A 19,819-nucleotide genomic window follows, 5' to 3' on the forward strand; every position below is an offset into this window, starting at 1 on the left:
TTTTAACCAATGGAATGTTCAAAGCTAGGTATGAGAACAAAAAGATACCAATATAGGTATGTAAACATAAGATTGATACAACACAATTCATATTAAGTTAAGATTAGAGTTGTCTCTTCACAAAGCAGACTGACACGTCACATTATAGCAAGGTTTGTAGTCTCTATCATTATAGCATAGCAATTATTAAAAATGATAATCTTTTAAAAGTACTACTTAAATTAACTTTCAAATAAGTATAACAAAATAACATGATTTACAATCAAATGTTTATTCCCTCAAGCATATCATAAATATTTTAAGATCAGGCTAGACTATTTTATTTTGTATTTCTACAAACTTGTATCTGAAAGTTAAAAAAAATGCATTTATAACAATCTCCCATGACATGAAAAAAGAAACTTCAATTTTATGCATATTTTGCTCTAAAAGTATATGTAATGTAGGGTCAAAGGATGCTTAAGGGTTGGTGAAATTAAGTGGTAAAATCATTGTTAAAGGACCAACTCAACTAAAAGTTTAAGCGCTTGAAATGTGGATATAGCACAGGCCTTTCTATATCCGGCGCGAATTAATTCCACTTTGAAGGAGAGGCGGATGAGATTCGAACCCGTGACCTCTATGTCACATTGGCTCTAATACTATGTTAAAGGACCAATTCAACCAAAAGCTTGAGCTGATGATTAAGCCTCAGAAATATGTTATATACTCTATCAATCATGACTATCATATGATTTAAACTAAAAAGACAACTAACAACAAAGGCATGCATGCATGTTCAAGCATTTATTCCATGCACACTCATACAAAACAAATGACATAAACAAACTCCTCATGCATCTGATCGAAAGTAATATATATTGAAATTCAAATTTGTAAGATTATTGTTGATTTAATTAGTTGTTGGTTGAAGGAAAGCAAACACAATAACCATGAATCTCCAAAAGCAAACCTAATTTTGAAACAAAAGCTTTGGAGTTATAACTAAGTTTGCCAAATTTATATCTTGATATAATAAAGTTAACGAACATGATTCATATAAGATATGTGGTGTACACAAATTAAAATGCAAATTCGATATGTACTCCATATAATTCATGTTGTACCTCATTTTAAAATAACAATGTAATATATATGATCACATGCTTTTTGGGTAATCCAAATTAATTCGCGCATCTAGAAGGCTATGATTACCGGCTTAAAATGAGGCTTTTAGTTTGACAAGTTTAATACACACTAGTGAAGGGGCGCATGGGGCATGACAAACCCCTCCCACACGACCCGAATGACGTGCACAAACACTTCAGACTAGGAGCACCATCTTGGGTATTCGGTATTCCTAGGTGCATCATGTACACATTGCTTATGAAACCTAGGTCGTTTGTTAACATCAATACAATATTTAGAAGTTACTTTACAATACCTATGTACTACACTTATATTAAACTAAAATTGCTAGATGCAATTAACTATTTGAAAATCATTTAAAATCTAAATCTATTCACACTTTTTCTATTTTCCTCTGGCAGTTGGTGGATAAAAGGGAATATACATGTACTTTCATTGATTTTGGTATCTTCTTTCAAATAAAATGCATTGTACAAAATTATAGAATTTGAAGTGGACTTAGATAATACAATGTTAATTAACATATACTTCCTCCGTTCTTTTTTACTTGACCCGCTTTGACTTTTACACTATTCATCATCCCTCCTTTGACCGTCTTTTGTGAATAATGTGTAAGGAAAAACATATTAATGTGGGATCTTTTTGAATTCGTCTTGATAAGTACTATCAGAATATATAACTTTCGTAATTTTTACTTATGGAGAATTAAAGTTATTTGTCGTTAAAGTTTTGCATTGGCAAGCGTGGTAAAAGAAACAGGTCAAGTAAAAAAGAACAGAGGAAGTAATACAGTAAGCAACAGAAAAATTAAAGAAGGTACATTAGAATTCTTTATTTTTTTTAATGAAAGCCAATAATCATTATTAATGGACCATATAAAAAAGCATATATTATAATTATAATAAACAAAAAAATTGACATGTGAATTTGTGGCTAATTGAAGAATTCAAAGGACAAGACTAAAATTTAAGCTTCCACGCGTGCTCAACTCATCTTTTTTATTGGTTGTGGGTATTGCGCAAAACATGGATTAGTGCCCAATTTTGTCCATCTTGAAGTGGACTTGACCTCAAAGCAATATGTAATTGGACTATAGTGATCTTTATCTTTTTTCACAAACCATTTATTTTCAATAAGTGCTTGAGCAAATTATAGTGCCAATTGCCATGATGTTATCATAGGTTTTTTAAGCTTTGGATTCCTCTCTTTTCTTTTATAGATTATGACTAATTAACCTCTTTAAGAGTTAAATCAAAAGGCATCCATATAACATATGTCTCTAATTTATTTGGTAATGAGACACCTTTTGTAGTCCGTTGATGACCTAAACACGAATAACCTATTTACAAGATTAACAAAACATTAGAAACGAAAGTGTGTATGTAATAGGTGGTGGAATAACCCACTAGATTTATATGTTATTCATTCTCATCAGTATCATCTTTTCTATATATATGTGGTAACAAATTTAAAGGCAAGGACAACCCTATCAGAGAATTGATAATACTACGTACTAGTGTACCACTTCAAAGCATTAATTTGAGGTAGAGGAGATAGCATAAATGGTGAAGTCCTTATGCTTATCCTCTAGTCCTTTAGAGTTTAACTAATCATAAAAACGAAATTAATCTTATGATTTATTATCTTCATGAATCTTTCTCAAAGCAATTCTTCAGAATAGTAGCAGCAAGCAAATTAAATGGCAGCAAGCAAGTCTTCAGAATAGTAGCAGTGAAAACTAGTCCAAGGATCGATCTAGATCAAATTAAATGTTAAAAATCTTTAAGCACAATAAAAAAGCAAAGGAAAAAAAAAAAAAAAAACAATAATCCCGATAAAGATTATGTTTCATCCATAAAGCAACTTTAACTCTAATTAATCCTCTTTTTTAAGAAAAAAAAAGATAGAAAAAGAAAGCAAAGACAAAAATGATTTTAGAAAAAAGAGACAAAATACATAGCCTTTTTGACAAATTGGTCAAATTAAAAACATAATGTATGTATATATATACTATATATTTTTGATTAATTCAAGGGGCAATTAGATTTTCTAAATCACATAGATTAACTCAAATGCTTCTCTTTTTCTCAACAACATTGACAAAACTTATGAGTTGACCCTCAAAAAGTGAAACACTATTAGGTATAAAATTAACTGATCCCAATGCCTATCTTAAAAATATAAAATAAAAAATAAATAAAGTATTATTTTCTTTTTCTTATTGCTCAAACATTATACAAGTATTATACAAATAAAAAATAGATTAAACAATACTTAAGCATCTTCCTATGCAGGAGACAAAGATCAGAGTTTCTGCTGATGGGTTTTTCTTCAATTAATAAAACAAAAATAAAAAAAATAATTAAGAATTTAATGAAGACAAATCAAGCAAGTTTCAGGAACATGCATGTTTGTACTTTGTACTAAAATTATTATATGAATGTAACACATAAATAAACATTATAGTATATCAGAATTTAATGTGTCAAAGTAGAGAGGTGGCTGCTGGATCCAGCTAGCTTAGCTAAATCATATGCTTTGACAGATCAGTAAACTTATGTAAAGTGGTAGTGAAAATAAATTGATTGATCCATTTTTGGTGAAACATAATTATTCTTCATGCATTATTTACTACATATAAAGTAAAGAATAAATAAATGCTCTACTAATAAAGGCATAAAATCTAAGTACTTACAATATAAATAGATAGAAATTAACTCACTTTTTTTTTATTTTCTTTTGGGAGTAAAAAATAAAATTGTGGGTTGGTGTAATTATTATGAAATAATGAAAACAAACACAAAGGAATGGTAATTATTTGAAGTAGAATAAAAATTGTTCAAGAAAAGTAGAAAAAAGACAACATAGAGTACATATGATGTAGTTGTTATTACTTATAATAGAAAAACTTGAATAGTTGAATGAAGAAATAGGTAAAATGACAAAGGGAGAAGGGTTTGGACCATTACTTGTGTTGTCTATTCTAAGTAGTAGTGAGAAGAGCCTACACCACATGATGCAACATTTTCCCCTTGATATCATGTTGAATGTTGATCTTGGCAAATATGTAGTTGATTGCTTGCTAGGATTAAAACCACTTAAAGAAAACTCGATCTTATATATTGTCTCGATCAATTTCACGGTTTCACTATAAGTGATTCATAAAGTTTGGTTATATATTTGTACATTGTAGTTTGGATTTTCGACATGCTTGGCCAATGTTGAAACCACATGTACATGTACTACATACATACTTACATTGTACAACGCATTTGTAGAAAACAACATTTAAGCAACATCTTTTATTGCAATATGAAAATTGTACATAATGTGAATCTTACTCGTGACTTAAGCCTTTTTATCATTGTACTCTGGTACTAATTAAACTAAACTTGTATTTAGGAAAACATAAGTAATTAAAATCACAATTGATTGATCTTTGATAACTCAATAAGCTTTTCGATTCAAAAGCACAAATTGTTCATTGAGAAGAATAAGAAAAGCAAGAGTTTAGGATTTAGAGTCATGAAGATTTACACACCCTAGGAAATAAATACCTAAAATTGCAACAAACAAAAGGCTAATATTACCTTTTGCTCCCAAATTATGCTCTATACATATATATGCATGATTGCATGAATGATAAACTCCTATAATTCATGCAAAGTGATGGTTATTTTTGTTTTTATCTTAGTCACAATATTCACAAGTACCTTTCTCATCATAAAAGCCTCACCTAACCCATAGTTTCCATGTGAATGGCTTAAAAGCCTCCTAAAAATTAAAGATAAATAAAATAAAATACAATTTGTACATTTTTGTGGGGATAAATTCATCGAAGTCATGTAGCAAAACCTATTAATATTGTGGTCCGTTTCTTCATTCAATAGTATCAAGAGATTCTCTGCTTCTAATACTCCTTTACAACTACATTACATATACAATCACATAGTCTAGTTGTAAAGGAACTATATATAGTCTCTTTCATTGATATATTATTCATGCCATGTCCTAGGATCGACTTACATCCCTCCTTCCGAAAGTAATAAACAATATACCGCTTATATATGTTGGGTTAAAAAAATTTCGATAGGGATATTATTTTGATAAAGTCGCATAATTGTTATAACATTTAGTGGTCGCAAAAAACTTGAACATTTATCTCCATGCCCTAGATAGATAGAGAGAGCATTTAATCAAAAAAATTAAGTAGGTATAAGTAATTATGATAATTTGATGCATTTAGCACTTATTTGAGCACCTACTCCTTCTCTTAATTAATTAGCTTCTCTAATTGACAAAGATTGCATTTTTGAAAACTAATCAAACATAATATAGAAGCTCAAATACAAGTAAGAAATGTCTTTGAAGACTAAATTGTTTCTTTGTCTTGGAACTTTCTTAAGTCTCGAATCGAACCCAAATCTCATGCCTCGAATTCGTGTGTTGGCCTCACAACCTCCACATAATGTAACATTATTTTTCTTGTGGTCTTGTATAGGTTTACATAGGTTAATAAACAACAATGAAAATAAATAGCAAGAATAAAGATGAATGAGTCAACAGTGTGTGTGTTCAAACTGATGAAGAATTTTGTGCCAATAATATATTTAAATGAGCACGAACTAACTTCAATCTTATTGTATATTTATATTTATATGTATATGTATATGTATAAGTTAAGCCGTTAAGATAAGGGGATGATATAAATTAAACATTAACAAAGTGACAAAGGAAAAAACAAAATATACAGCAAAAAAAAATATAAGGGACCATGAGAAAGAGGCCACCAATAATCAGTTACATAATAAAAGAGCTAGAAAGAGATAGAAATCATACATAGAGCGAAAATCTCCAATTGTAAATAAAATTCCTTCAACTTTCATCGTCCAATCCAATTCAAATCGAACTACATATTACAGTATGGATCTATCTGTACAAGAAAAACTCAACAAAGAGAGAAAAAGGTATACAACGGATGTATTTTATGTATGTAGAGTTAATGAGTCTCAAATCGTCATTATACTAATAAAAAGGTACAAATGAAAATCACATCAAATCAAAACTTCTGTAAACATGACATATCAAGATTTCCCCATTAATATACACTTCAAAAAATATAAAATTCAACTTTATTGGGACTAGGGTTAGACCAACATAGAAGAAATTTCTCCCTTTTTCATCCAAAATACAAATGAAAAAATAAACAAAATTTTATAAATAAAAAATAATTTCACCCATCAAAATTATAAATTTATAAATCCAACCCTGAAAAGATGAAATCCGTGAATAATAATTAACAAAATCAGATCTAAAAAATACCCATATCATCAGCAAATAATAAAGGATAAATCTTGAACAATTGGGTGATTCTATTTGTATCTTCCCACAGCTTTATTGAACCGCAACCCAGAATTTTCACATTTTATAGAATTACACCAAAAATCGTGAAAAATTGTGATGAAAATTAGAGATGCAGTTCAAGAAAGCTGTGGAAAAATAAAACTAGAACCATATATTATACGAGAAAGGGTGTATATAATATGGTTTTGATTGATATAATCATAGAGATATGATGATGGAAAGAGGCTAGCTATGAAAAAGAAAACCCTAGAAAAAAAAAGAGGAGAGAGAGAAAGAAAGAATGAAGAGAGAGAGGCGTAGGTTAAGGGGGGTAGGAAGAAGAGGTATAAATAGCTGAAAATAAAGTCCTTTTACCACCAATCCCGAGAAGAATAATTGGTTTTGGCTCCTTTTTTTTATTTTTATTTTTAACTCATCACCCCCTTTTTACTCCTTTTTTTTTTAATTTTATATTTGAGAAAAAATAATTAAAAATTAATTGAAAAAAAAGGAAATCTTCATCTTTTCTCTCTTCCTTTTAATGTAGGCGTAGCCACTATAGCTCACCATTGTAAAATAAAAATAAAAAATAAAAAAAAAATCACTCATCTAACCTTTGGTAAAAAAAAAATAACTAAATTTTTTTTTTTTTAATGTAAAGTGTTACGAGTAACAATTAATTTATTATTAATAACTCCTCATTTGAAATAATTGTCAATTTAAACTCTTTTTTCTTTTATATATAACCAATTCGATTTGATTCTGTTCACTTCAGCTTAATTTCAGTTCAGTTCAATTTAGTTTAGCTCCAATTCAGTTCAGTTCAGTTTAATTCAGCTCCAATCAGTTCAGTTCAATTCAATTCAGCTCCTAATTTCATTCTCATATATAATATTCATTTCATGCTCAGTTCAATTCAGTTCAGCTCCAATCAGTTCAGTTCAGTAAATGAGAACAGGCCCTTGGTATCAATGCATGTTGTTGCATTGTTACAAACACATGACTTAGGTCTTGTATTTATTCACTTGTATATACTATGTATTTAGTAGAATCAATTTTTTGTCTGTTAAAATAAATTTAAGTCAATTTAAATAAGACATATTAATACAATTCAATTGAGTGGTGAACAAAAAAATTGCACGATAATAAGTTCACAACCCTAAAATTAATATGAATACCGGTAGTAGCCCTTCACTTTTTATTATCTTTTGAAAATTTATATCGACAACCTTGGTGATTTGAGACAAATGACCTCGAAACATGACAGTTAAAATTGATGAACGATTTCCCTTAATATTGTTGAAATAGAAAAAAATTCCCATTATGCTTTGTTTTAAAAACAAATTCCCAAAGTAGTGTCCACGTAGGATTGGATTTTGGTTCAGCTTAAAACCGCTAATAGTATTAGCGGTTTTGCAATTTTTTTAGATAAAGTCAAAGAGACCTGTTTTTATTGAAAGGCGGTCTCTTTGAACTTGTCAGTGTAACTGTCAGCGCTCTCTTTTCTTGCTGTGGGCTAAGAACAAATAAGGACGCAAAGAGACCTGTCTTATTGAAAGGCGGTCTCTTTAAAATTATTTTCCTGCAGACTAAGCCTTGTGAATTAACAAGGACGAAAAGAGACCTGTTATTGTTAGAGGGGGTCTCTTTTTTAAAGTCGCTAATGTTAACAACGGCTTTTAAACTACAACCGCTATTACCATTAGCGGTTTTAAGTTGAACCAAAAGCAAAATATGTGGACACTATGTAGGGAATTTATTTTTAAATCAATGTATTATGGGAATTGATTTTTATTTCAACAATATTATGGGAAATCGTTCTAAAATTGATAACTTGTTGAAATTGTTAGGCTAGTTGATTACAAGAGTTATTTGATAAAACTAGTTGTATCGCTAATATAATGGTAGAGGTGTATGCATAGTGCTCACTACTTAAGGTGCTTGTAACTAAAAACTCTAATTATTTAAGGTGCCTCAGGCTTTCCACACTTCATCATGTTACATGGATTAATTTATGATAGTATATATATATATATATATATATATATATATATAACATGTCACGCACGCATCGCATGTATATATGTACAACAGTATATATATAATGGATCAAATGACACCGATCATTGTTGCAAATTTTCACAACGCACAGTTTGCAATGCATGTACTCCCTCCGTCCCAAAAAGAACGACCCATTTGACCAAAACTTTGTCCCAAAAAGAATGACCCATTTGCATTAAAACACCCACCAATTTGCTACAATATTTGTGCAAAATTAACTTCCCCATATAAAAATTTGATTTTTCATGTTATTTTATTACTTTCTCTCTCTATTTTTTTACAAATCCCATGTAAATTTATCTTTCCAATATACTTTTACTTCTTTTTACTTAACTTTCTTAATACCCGCGTAATCAACCCAAATGGGTCGTTCTTTTTGGGACGGAGGGAGTATTATTGAAATCCAAAGGCATAGCAGCAGTTGATCGATAATATGTCTAATAAAAGCTCTAATCTCCATTTTATTGTCCATGTCACTACAAGAAATAGGTCATTTTGCGACGGAAACCTTGCAACGGACTACAATTCCGTCGCAAAAAGGGTTAATTTGCGAGGGAATAAATTCCGTCGCAACTTTGCGACGGAAACAAACTTTTGCGACGGAATTTCCGTCGCAAAGTTTGCGACGGAATTTATTCCCTCGCAAAAGTTTGTTTGCGACGGAAATAATCGTCGCAAAACAATATTAAAAAAAAAATAAAAAAAAAACATTTTGCGACGGATTCTGCGACGGAAATTCCGTCGCAAAAAGTTTTTAAATTTTTTTAAAAAAAACTGAAGTTTCGCTGAAGGAGAGAGAAAAAGAAAACGAAGAACAGAAAGAGGAAAGCGTAGAGAGAGATAGAGGAAAGCGTAGAGAGAGAAAGAAAATCCGGCCACTTCACCGCCGCTGTCGCCACCGGAACGACCGGAATCCGGCCACTCACACCTACTAACGCCCACCCCTTCCGTTCACTCCCACTCACGCGCACTCACGCCCACCCACGCCACCCCCTCCGTTCAAGCCCACTCACGCCCCTCCGTTCGCCGGCGGTGTGCAGCCACCACACCACCCTCCTTCCGGCAGCCGGATTTCCGCCACAACACCCTCAAATCCCGGTGAGTATTCCACTATCCCCCTTTGTTTTTGTTTTCAATTTAATTTTAATGTAAACCCTAACTTTTTCTAATTATGTTTTTTAATTTAATTTGTAACTAAATTTTATTATTTAATTACTTGTGTTTAGTGTAGTGTAGTTTAATTTATATTGCAATGTTAGAATTAGTTTAATTTTTAAGATATATTGCAATGTTAGAATTAGTTTAATGTATGTTAGTTTAGTTTAAAATACATGTTAGATTAGTTTATAATGTATGTTATTTTAGTTTAAAATATATGTTAGTTAGTTTATAATGTATGTTAGTTTAGTTTAAAATATATGTTAGATTAGTTTAAAATATATGTTAGATTAGTTTAAAATATATGTTAATTTAAAAATACATGTTAGTGTATGTATGTTTATTTGAATGTGGGTAATTGTGTGTTAATTATATGTGTTTCATCACTAGGCATACATTCACTAGTGAGATAAGATGTCCAAGGATGGGTTAGGTTGGAGTGATAAGGACCCCTGGATATATGTCATCTAAAACCTCATGTAGGTTTGATTTTATGAAGAAAAGAACTTAGCTTGATACTTTGCTACTATTGTTTGTGACTGATATGATTATATGCGTGAGTTGTGTAGAAGTTGTGACAATGAAACGAACAGAGCGTAGCTGGATGTATGAGAGGTTGTGTGGGCGGAATTCTATTGATCCTAGATTCGTGAAAGGGGTTAAGGAATTCATTCAGTATTGCAAAGATCATCCTGAGAGTAGTGACCCCGAGGAGATTAGGTGTCCTTGTGTGAAATGCAAGAATAAGAAAATTCTATCTTCGGATGATGTTCAAGTTCATTTGTATATTGCCACTTATGAACTATTTCAAGCCTCGAACTCAAGTAACTATGTTAGGTAGGTGTATTATGGTCAAAAATAAGCTCATTTGATAACAAATGTGAGAAATAGGCAAGTTAGAACCAAAAACGCCCCATTTTCGCCCATTTTTTCTAGTTTTAGGACCTAGTGAACCTATATTGCCACTTATAAACAATTTCAAGCCTCAAACTCAAGTAACTATGTTAGTTAGGTGTATTAAGGTCACAAAAATAGGTTCATTAGATAACAAATGTGAGAAATAGGCAAGTTAGAACCAAAAACGCCCCATTTTCACCCAATTTTCCTAGTTTTAGGACCTAGTGAACCTATATTGCCACTTATGAACTATTTCAAGCCTCGAACTCAAGTAACTATGTTATTTAGGTGTATTATGGTCAAAAATAAGCTCATTTGATAACAAATGTGAGAAATAGGCAAGTTAGAACCAAAAACGCCCCATTTTCGCCCATTTTTTCTAGTTTTAGGACCTAGTGAACCTATATTGCCACTTATGAACTATTTCAAGCCTCGAACTCAAGTAACTATGTTATTTAGGTGTATTATGGTCAAAAATAAGCTCATTTGATAACAAATGTGAGAAATAGGCAAGTTAGAACCAAAAACGCCCCATTTTCGCCCATTTTTTCTAGTTTTAGGACCTAGTGAACCTATATTGCCACTTATAAACAATTTCAAGCCTCAAACTCAAGTAACTATGTTAGTTAGGTGTATTAAGGTCACAAAAATAGGTTCATTAGATAACAAATGTGAGAAATAGACAAGTTAGAACCAAAAACGCCCCATTTTCACCCAATTTTCCTAGTTTTAGGACCTAGTGAACCTATATTGCCACTTATGAACTATATCAAGCCTCAAACTATTGGTTCTCATTCTTTATTTTTATTTCTGCATTGTATATCCTTTGTTTGTTACAGGAGGCGTACCAACACAGACAGGAGGAATCAAGAACCCAGGGTTCCCAACTGTCTGAAAATGAAATTTTCTTTGAGGCGGCTGGTGGTCGTAATAAGAAGGGTCGTGTTAGAGGTCTTGGTGTTGGTGCTGACTTGTACTACGGCACATCTAGGGGACGAGGATCGGGTTCTTCCAGCCAATACGTACCGTCGGTCATAACTCAAATGCAGGAAAACTTCCACAAGGAGTTGAATGAGAGGGTGGAAGCAATTGAGAGCCAGATCGATAGCCGTGTGGCGGAACAGCTCGATGCTCGAGTGGAGGCTCGAGTGGCAGAACGGATGGCTGAAATCGAGAGGAAGAACAAGGAGTTCTTAGAGGAGTTAGCCAGTAGATTTACAGGATTGACCACTCCTTTCACTTGTTCTACGATTCAGCCTCAGATTCGAGACCCCAGGAACGACCCGGGTGGTGGTGGTGGTGGTGGTGCAGGCCAAGGACAGCCAGCTTGTGTTTAGTTAGGTGTCATTTTTCGATTTTTGTATATGGATGACATTGTAGTTTAAAAAATTATATCATGTACCGTACTTGGTAGTTACGGCTACGTGTTGTATATATTTGAATTATGTTAGGGCGTGGACTTTTTGACTGAAATTATTTTAAATGCACGTATTTTATTAAACAAGATTGCATGAATACAGGTTCCAGGAAAACAAAACAAAATACAAAAAAATTAAACAGGATTGCAGGAATACAGGTTCCAGGAAAAAAAAACAAAATACAAAAAAAAAAAAAAATTAAAATTACAATAACTTTGCGACGGAATTTCCGTCGCAAAATTTGTGACGGAATTAAATTCCGTCGCAAAATTTGTGACGGACTATTCCGTCGCAAAAGAATCCATTTTGCGACGGAAATACATTCCGTCGCAAAATTTGTGACGGAATATTCCGTCGCAAAATGACTCCTCTTGCTACGGAATTTTCGTCGCAAATGTTGTTTTCAGCTACAACTACCTTTCCGTCGCAAAATCCGTCGCAATTCGTTTTGCGACGGATATTCCGTCACAAAAGGACTGTTTGCTACGAAAGTTCGAGCGACGCCATGCCTGTGACGGAAATCCGTCGCAAAGTCACTTTGCGACGGAATTTTGCCAGTTTGCGACGAATTATTTCCGTCGCAAAACGGCCCTTTTCTTGTAGTGTGTCGAAGAGGAGTATGTAATAGAATAAGCAATTGCGCATTCTTGCAAGTTTAGTGTGCGACTTGGATTATTTTGTATGGAGAATTCCCATACCACGGTCTTTGTGATAATTAGCATGGGTTTGTTAAGGGGTGTTTGATTTACAAAATGTAAACATGATGTATGTATGAATTTAAAATGGTTTAAACTTTCAAATCTAAAATTGAAGTAATTTACTTTCAAAGTAGATATAAATCAACTAATCCTAAACCGTATCAACCGGTGAATTAATCGGCTAACCAGCCGGAGAAACAACTTTTGAGCAACACAACACTTGGTGGTAACAAACTACGAAAAGGGCAACCCTTTTTTGGGCTTAGCCAATGAGTTGTGTTACGTATCCAAAATTGTCAAGTTAGACCCAATTCCTTCTCTCATGTCCCACATTTTAGGTGTAGAAATAAAGCTTAAGAGCTATACAAGATCATACATGAAATACTTTCTTTATTTCAAAATACATGTAATTGTAATTTGTAATAGCTTAGCATTATTTACTGATTTTAATGCTTTATAAAAAGATTAATATTTTGTAAATTTAGGTTGCACCAAAAACTAATATCAAATTATCAATATGCACATAAAGCTTTTGTTGTTTGTGTATTTGCAAAAATATTATGGTCAAAGACAAAGTTGATAAGTTGACAGTAAGGGCCTGTTCACTTCAGCTCCAATCAATTCAGTTCACTTCAGCTTCTAATTTCCTTCTCTCATAAAATATTCAGTTCAGTTCATCAGTTCAGCTCCAATAAGTTCTGTACAGTTCAGTTTAGTTTAGTTCAGCTCAATTCAGTAAATGTGAACAGGTAAATCATGCTACATTTTATTAAGTGAAGATAGGAAAATGTAGCATTTTGAATCAGCTAATAATAAGCATACATAACGCTACTTAGCTTAGCTTGCTTAAAATTTATACTCCGTAATTACTTAGAATAGTATTAGACTAATATCAATGGAAGAATTAAAAGAATATCTTAAATTATTACTAGACATAATTTTTTTTCTTTTTATTTTTATAGAGAATTAACTATCTAATTTAATATAAATAATTACTGTAAATAAGTATAATTAGCCTTTCTCAAATTTTGATCCTTTTGACTCGTCTCAATGAATATGCAGAATATCATACTTAAGATATTAATGATATGATCAAATGTGTGCATTGAAAAATATATATAAAAAAATAAATATTTTTTAATTTTTTATACTTGTTAAATATTTATAATTAGAGATAAAAAGGGTGAAAATTATGTATTGATAATTGTGAAAGTCAAAACATTACAAAAAAATGGAGGAAGTTTTTTTGTTACACGAATTCTTATTGGCCAACCATCATGAGGGTCACTTCATTAGTGTTATAGGGGGATACTCTGTCAATGTTACAAAGGTTAATTCGTCAATGTTATATGAAGTCCTCAGTCAGTGTTATTTGTGTTCAGTTAGTGTTACATGTGTTACTTGATCGTATTACACAAAAAAAACATACATCATAGGAGATCATTATACCAACGTTGTTAATCAAAAGTGTTCAAATGAATTCAAAACTCCTAAAACTTTACTAAAAAGAGACAAAACTTCCAAAAATAAAATAAAATAACGCCATCCAATTTGATTAAAATAAATAATCGGATGCACTTAGAATGTTTTGTTCTATTGATGCCTACATAGAAACTTGTAATAAACATGAAAATAAGCAAATTTACCAATACTAGAAACCCACAAAAATTAAACAAATCAAATTGGGATTTGAAAACAAAAAATTAGACCCCAAAAATTAAAATTATGTCCCAAAAAAAATTAGAAAAAAAAAAGAGAAAAATATGTGAAATCACATGGTGGCATGTGAGGGTGACCCACGGTGGGGGAACGTGACATCTACCCCGTTTATCGCGGGACGGAGGTTTCCTTGTCGGAGAGGCAGCCACTCTCTTTCTATTTGTACGATGTCCATCTTATTATTAACTTACCTATTTTATTTTTAATTAATTAATTAAATTACATGCTACTATATATTTTAGATTTCTAGTGTATACTATACCATACTATATTGTATTTGTATATAGTATACAACTATACAATGTAGTATAGGAAAATAAAAATGACATAGCACTAATCATATGTTATGGGTTATAAGACACCAAGGTATGTTGTATGCATAGTATAATATATAATGTATGTACAATTATACTCAAATGAATCTCATGAGATTGGATCGGTTTTGCTATTTAGATTTCTATTTTTAATTTTACGTTTAAGGTATGTATAGCTGTATAAGGTTAAAGGTTTAGTGTGTTTTGTGGAGGGATAGGTAAGAGAGAGATATGCAAATGTTATAATGAAATTAATCGAATTTGAGAATTACTCACAACATATATTTGTCAGGATGGTGAATTTTTTAATCAAAAGTAGAAAAGATCTTTCAAAAAAAAAAAAAAAAAGTTCGAAAAAAGGCTGATGATTCTCAACAAGTCGAAAATAAAAGAGGGAGTTTGTAACACTGATTAAAGTTGATCGCAGATACATGTACAAAACTCGATTGCTGACCAATAACACATTGCCTTAAGATCAAAATGAGTTTTATTATGTTTATTGAAGGTTAATTATCTCTTTACATGAATGGGAAAATTATTGTTTAATATGAAGTATAGGTTATGAAACGGTGTTCATTCTCCCTTATGAGCCTACTCATTAAGTACAAAGTCATACTCGATCGTGCAAAAATAAAAGTCTTTGCTAGCAAGCAAAAATCTAGGAAAAAGTTCTAAATTGGTCACCAAAGTCCAAAATACCACTGTTTGCCGTACATGTGACATTGGTTTACCAAACAAAAGTCATAATCCACAATCGTTTTTTACTTTTTAACGGCCTTTGAGATATGTTGACTCTAAAAAACTAGACTAAAATTTCCTTAACCTTGATGAAATAACCAAGCATGGTCCATATTAGGCTTTCAAAAGAGGTACGAAGTGACCAAGCCTTTTCTTTACTCCACAAAATATACAATCTATTTGTTGTATACGCGCTACATAGTAGGGAAGCCACCAAGGTATCACCTGAATGCTTGAACCCCACCCCACCCGTTAAATAAAAAGCACTACTGCACACATACAATATACAATCTACTCGTTGTGTACATAATACGTAGTGGGAAATGGGGAAAGCCATTAAGGAGAACAAGGTGTCGCCTGAATTCTGTTAAACCACGACCTACTAGCTATATATCTTTTTTATGTTTTCTTTATATAAAATTATACTTGCATGGAGAAAGCTATAATCCGTAATACCCATAAACATAATATCTACACCTCATCTAGCTTCAAAATCTAACTCCACCACTAATCCTACACTAATAAAATATTGATTGCCTCAACATAACTACATTCACCGTGCTCTTGCATGTACATCTAATGACACCAAGCAGATGGAATAATAATTCAACAAAGTTACGATAATATAAAATAAGTTTTGTCATGTAATTGTACGATCTATCCAGGAATGTTCAAAAATCACGAGAGATTGGTTGATGCAAATCTTAATTGGTTGCATGTTTGTATAATTGTATGTAGACGTTTAATCTCCATTGTTATTATCTTGATTGATTAAATTAGCTGGCAATCACTCTTTTTTGTTTAGGGCAGTCTTTTCACTAATTAAAAACACTACAAATCACATAACCAATTATGTTGATGTAATTTGATTAGTCTTAATTTAATAGTTAATGATTAACTACCCCCACCTCCTATTTTCCCCTTCTTTCACTAACATTTTTGGCCATCTTTTGCCGGTTTTACAACTGGCGCATTATTCGATTTGATGTTCAATCATACACTTTCATGTGTTTTCTTATAAAATTTACAAAATTTTAATTAATTTCAATTAATTTTTAATATTATTTTAATATTAGATGTGATGAGGTGGGTTGTAAATTCCTAGTTATTGTTGATGAGAAGCTAAAATTTGGGGTATGGAAGTTGATGCAAGAAACTAGTTTTATATTCTTGAAAAGAAAGGTATGTTTATTACAAAATCCAATGATTTTTGAAGTCCAAAAAAAACTAGACATAAAAATTATACAACCCATTTTAATATACTCATGTTATGGAAGTATGGGTCAATACTCAATATAACATGAAATATGTGATTTTGTTTTGTGTGAATAGGTAGGAATACATTGCTTCTTCCTCCACTTTTTAAGTTACCTCGGTTGTTCAATGAGAACTTCAATGAAATTCTAAAAATAATGCAAAATTGAAAACTCATTCTAAAGGAAGCTAAGTCACTAGTCACTACTATAATATACTCCTTCGGTCCTTCCCTTTCAAACTAATGGTTACGTTTTAATTTAACTTTTCGAGATTGTTCATATAGAGCTCTGAGTATTAACATCTCTAATTACGCATCTGTAAGATAAAAGATGATAGATTAATATTTCTTATATATAAATCATAAACAGTGGGTAGTTAAAATTGTGTATAGGAAAATGACGGTTTTTCAAGCGTAAGCACCATCATTTTGAATAAACAAAACAAGTGGAAGAAGTGATAAATATCCCAAAAGTAAAATAACCCTACCACTTATATATGTGAACATTGCTCTTAATTGATAATTACTTTTTTTTTTTTAGTTAAATCATTTAACTAAAATACTACTACATATGTAATTTACATATAAATTATCAATTTTAAATTATGAGTAATGATACAAATGAAATTCGGGTGCATAGAACGCACTCAAAGAAGAGTTTTAGAGGCTAGTTGAAAATATGAATGTATGTATCATACTTCATGCATGCACGATACATCAATGCTAAATTAAATCTCTCCATCATTTATAGATGTGCACAATACTCCCTTTTTTTTTTAGCTATTCAGCTCTGCTCTAGTGAAATCTGCTTTGCTTTGCAATGTGTTGGAAGTTTTGCTCTGTCCAGAAGCTCAAAAGAACATGACTGCCATGTTAGTTAACATATAATCCCTTAAATAATTAATAAATTAGCTGTACATGCATTGGGGCCAGCTGAAACTTCAATTCTAAAGCACATAAGCCTAAGTACAACAGTTAAACTACTTTAAACATTTTGAAACCTTAAACCCTCCTAGACTCTAGTAAAACCATATTTAAATTAAAACTATGTCCCAAATTGGTACTATTTTACTATGTAATTGTTGAGTTTATTAGTTCAACAATTTGAAAACCTAAGCATTTACATACATACATATTGGTCTTCATTCCTAGATGTTCCATTTCGTGTTTCATACTGTATATATATACAAGTATTATTATTGTTTTGTGTATTGTCTAAGTCGAGTGAAGCCTAAGTTTTTTAAAAAGAAAAGGATGTTTTGATCTTATGAGGGGTATTATTCGATAAGTGGGAGGTAATTATTGATATTATACTCCGATCCCTTGTTAATACTATAACAACTTTAATTAATATGTTACTTTTCTTTTTTCGAAAGCTTGATTTATATACATCCTTCGTAATTAACACAAATTAATGAAGACATACTTTATATCTTTATAATAAAAATAACAAAATCCTAAATACAACAATAATAGACAAATTAGGAGAACCAATTAACTGACAAAGGTTGATTATGTTTGGATGTTATTGGTGCTCACACATGGTCGGTTGACAAGATGAATAATAAAACTCTTACTGACTAAGCTGTCCACTGTCCATACAAATTATACGTATAAAAACTATGTAATTAAAGTTAATAATATGGTATTAAAAATGTTATTATAAACATAAATTTAAGGTATTAATTGAGAGGAACATTCCAAAGATCAGTGACAAAGAGTGACAGAATGGAAAATTCAGATATGCACGTGTATAAAGAGTACTTGGAACATTTACATTGGAATTTTTCATGCACTCTGATTTTTTGTCAGTGTAGAAGTGACATCCTTTTCATTTAACCATCTAATTATGAATATATAAATAATATATAGTAAATGGTACGGAGTAACTATTAATTTAATTACTTCTTCCATCACAATTATGTGTCACCATTCACTTTGCATAATATCTGATACTGTAGTATGTTATAACCTTACATGAAAAAAAAAGTCTGATGATTTCTAGCTTATTATACGATTAAAGTTGATGAATATTCATTGATTATACTTCAGTGAATATATGCATAAAGTATGCAAAATTAACCGAATGTTACCAATATTTTAGAACGGAGGGAGTTTTGTGAATCTAACATATAACCGACACCTCTGACACCTTTTAAAATTCCTTGTTCTTCTCTTTATTGTATTTTCTTTTGACTTACCCTACTAAATTGTCTTTTTTTTTTTCCCCCTATTACAATACAATTTCGTCTTATTTCATGTTTTTTTTTTTTTTTGAGAGATTATTTCATGGTTTTTAGGTATACATGTACATGTTAATTTCTTATTTAGCAAGAATGAAATGGGTGTTTTTTTCCCTTACCTTGATATGCTAGATAGATGCAACTCAAGCTAGTTACAGATCCGATTGCGAAATTGAAGTTGTTTATGATTCAAATTAAAGAAAGAGTTATTAAATGAACTTAAATTTCACTAACATTATAGCTCAACTAATTCAAATTTCTAAGCTTCATTTTCCAAAGAAGTATATAGTGAGGAGAGGAGGATTGTATCACATCAGAAAAAGATTATCTGCTATTGCAATATAAACAAGAAGGGTTAAAATATATAAAAAATAAAATATAAATAAAATAAAAATTTTAAAAAAAATAAATTAAAAAAAAAATAAATAAATAAAAAGCCACTATGAAATTATTACTTCAACTTCACAAAGCAAGATTTTGGAATGTGTTGTCTAAAAAACACAATAAAAAAAATTAAAAAAAAATAATAAATAAATTAAATAAAGAAAAAGTAAGGAGCAGCCAAACCACTCAAACAATGGGCCTAGTTTTATGATGAACCCTTAGAGGCCCATTTTTTACGGTCTACGTAGTAGTCATTTTCGTAGACCAGATAACACAGTAATCAAGTCCAACTAGCCTTCAGTATATTTCGTGTATAAACGGATAAATGGTAACTGTTCAATCTATAAATAGGAGACCATTAACAACTGTGTAGTTTCCCTCGTTAAAAAAAGTTAACAAACAATGATGACACTTCTTGTTGACATATTTTTTTTCACATTATCTTAGAGGTAATAACTTTTTT

At 31.2% G+C, this 19,819-nt stretch overlaps 1 protein-coding gene across 1 annotated transcript; it reads left to right on the top strand.

Moving 5' to 3' along the window:
• Positions 1–4,066: 4,066 nt before the first annotated feature.
• LOC145610418 (uncharacterized) lies at positions 4,067–12,178 on the top strand. Its single transcript, XM_081665763.1, has 3 exons — positions 4,067–4,195; positions 9,367–9,630; positions 11,427–12,178. Exons 1-3 carry the CDS (start codon positions 4,067–4,069, stop codon positions 11,922–11,924), a joined length of 891 nt encoding a protein of 296 aa, XP_081521889.1. The 3' UTR covers positions 11,925–12,178.
• Positions 12,179–19,819: the final 7,641 nt, after the last annotated feature.

This window comes from Chenopodium album, chromosome 24 (assembly GCF_948465745.1).
Source record: "Chenopodium album chromosome 24, dcCheAlbu1.1, whole genome shotgun sequence".
Classification (NCBI taxonomy): Eukaryota; Viridiplantae; Streptophyta; class Magnoliopsida; order Caryophyllales; family Amaranthaceae; genus Chenopodium; species Chenopodium album.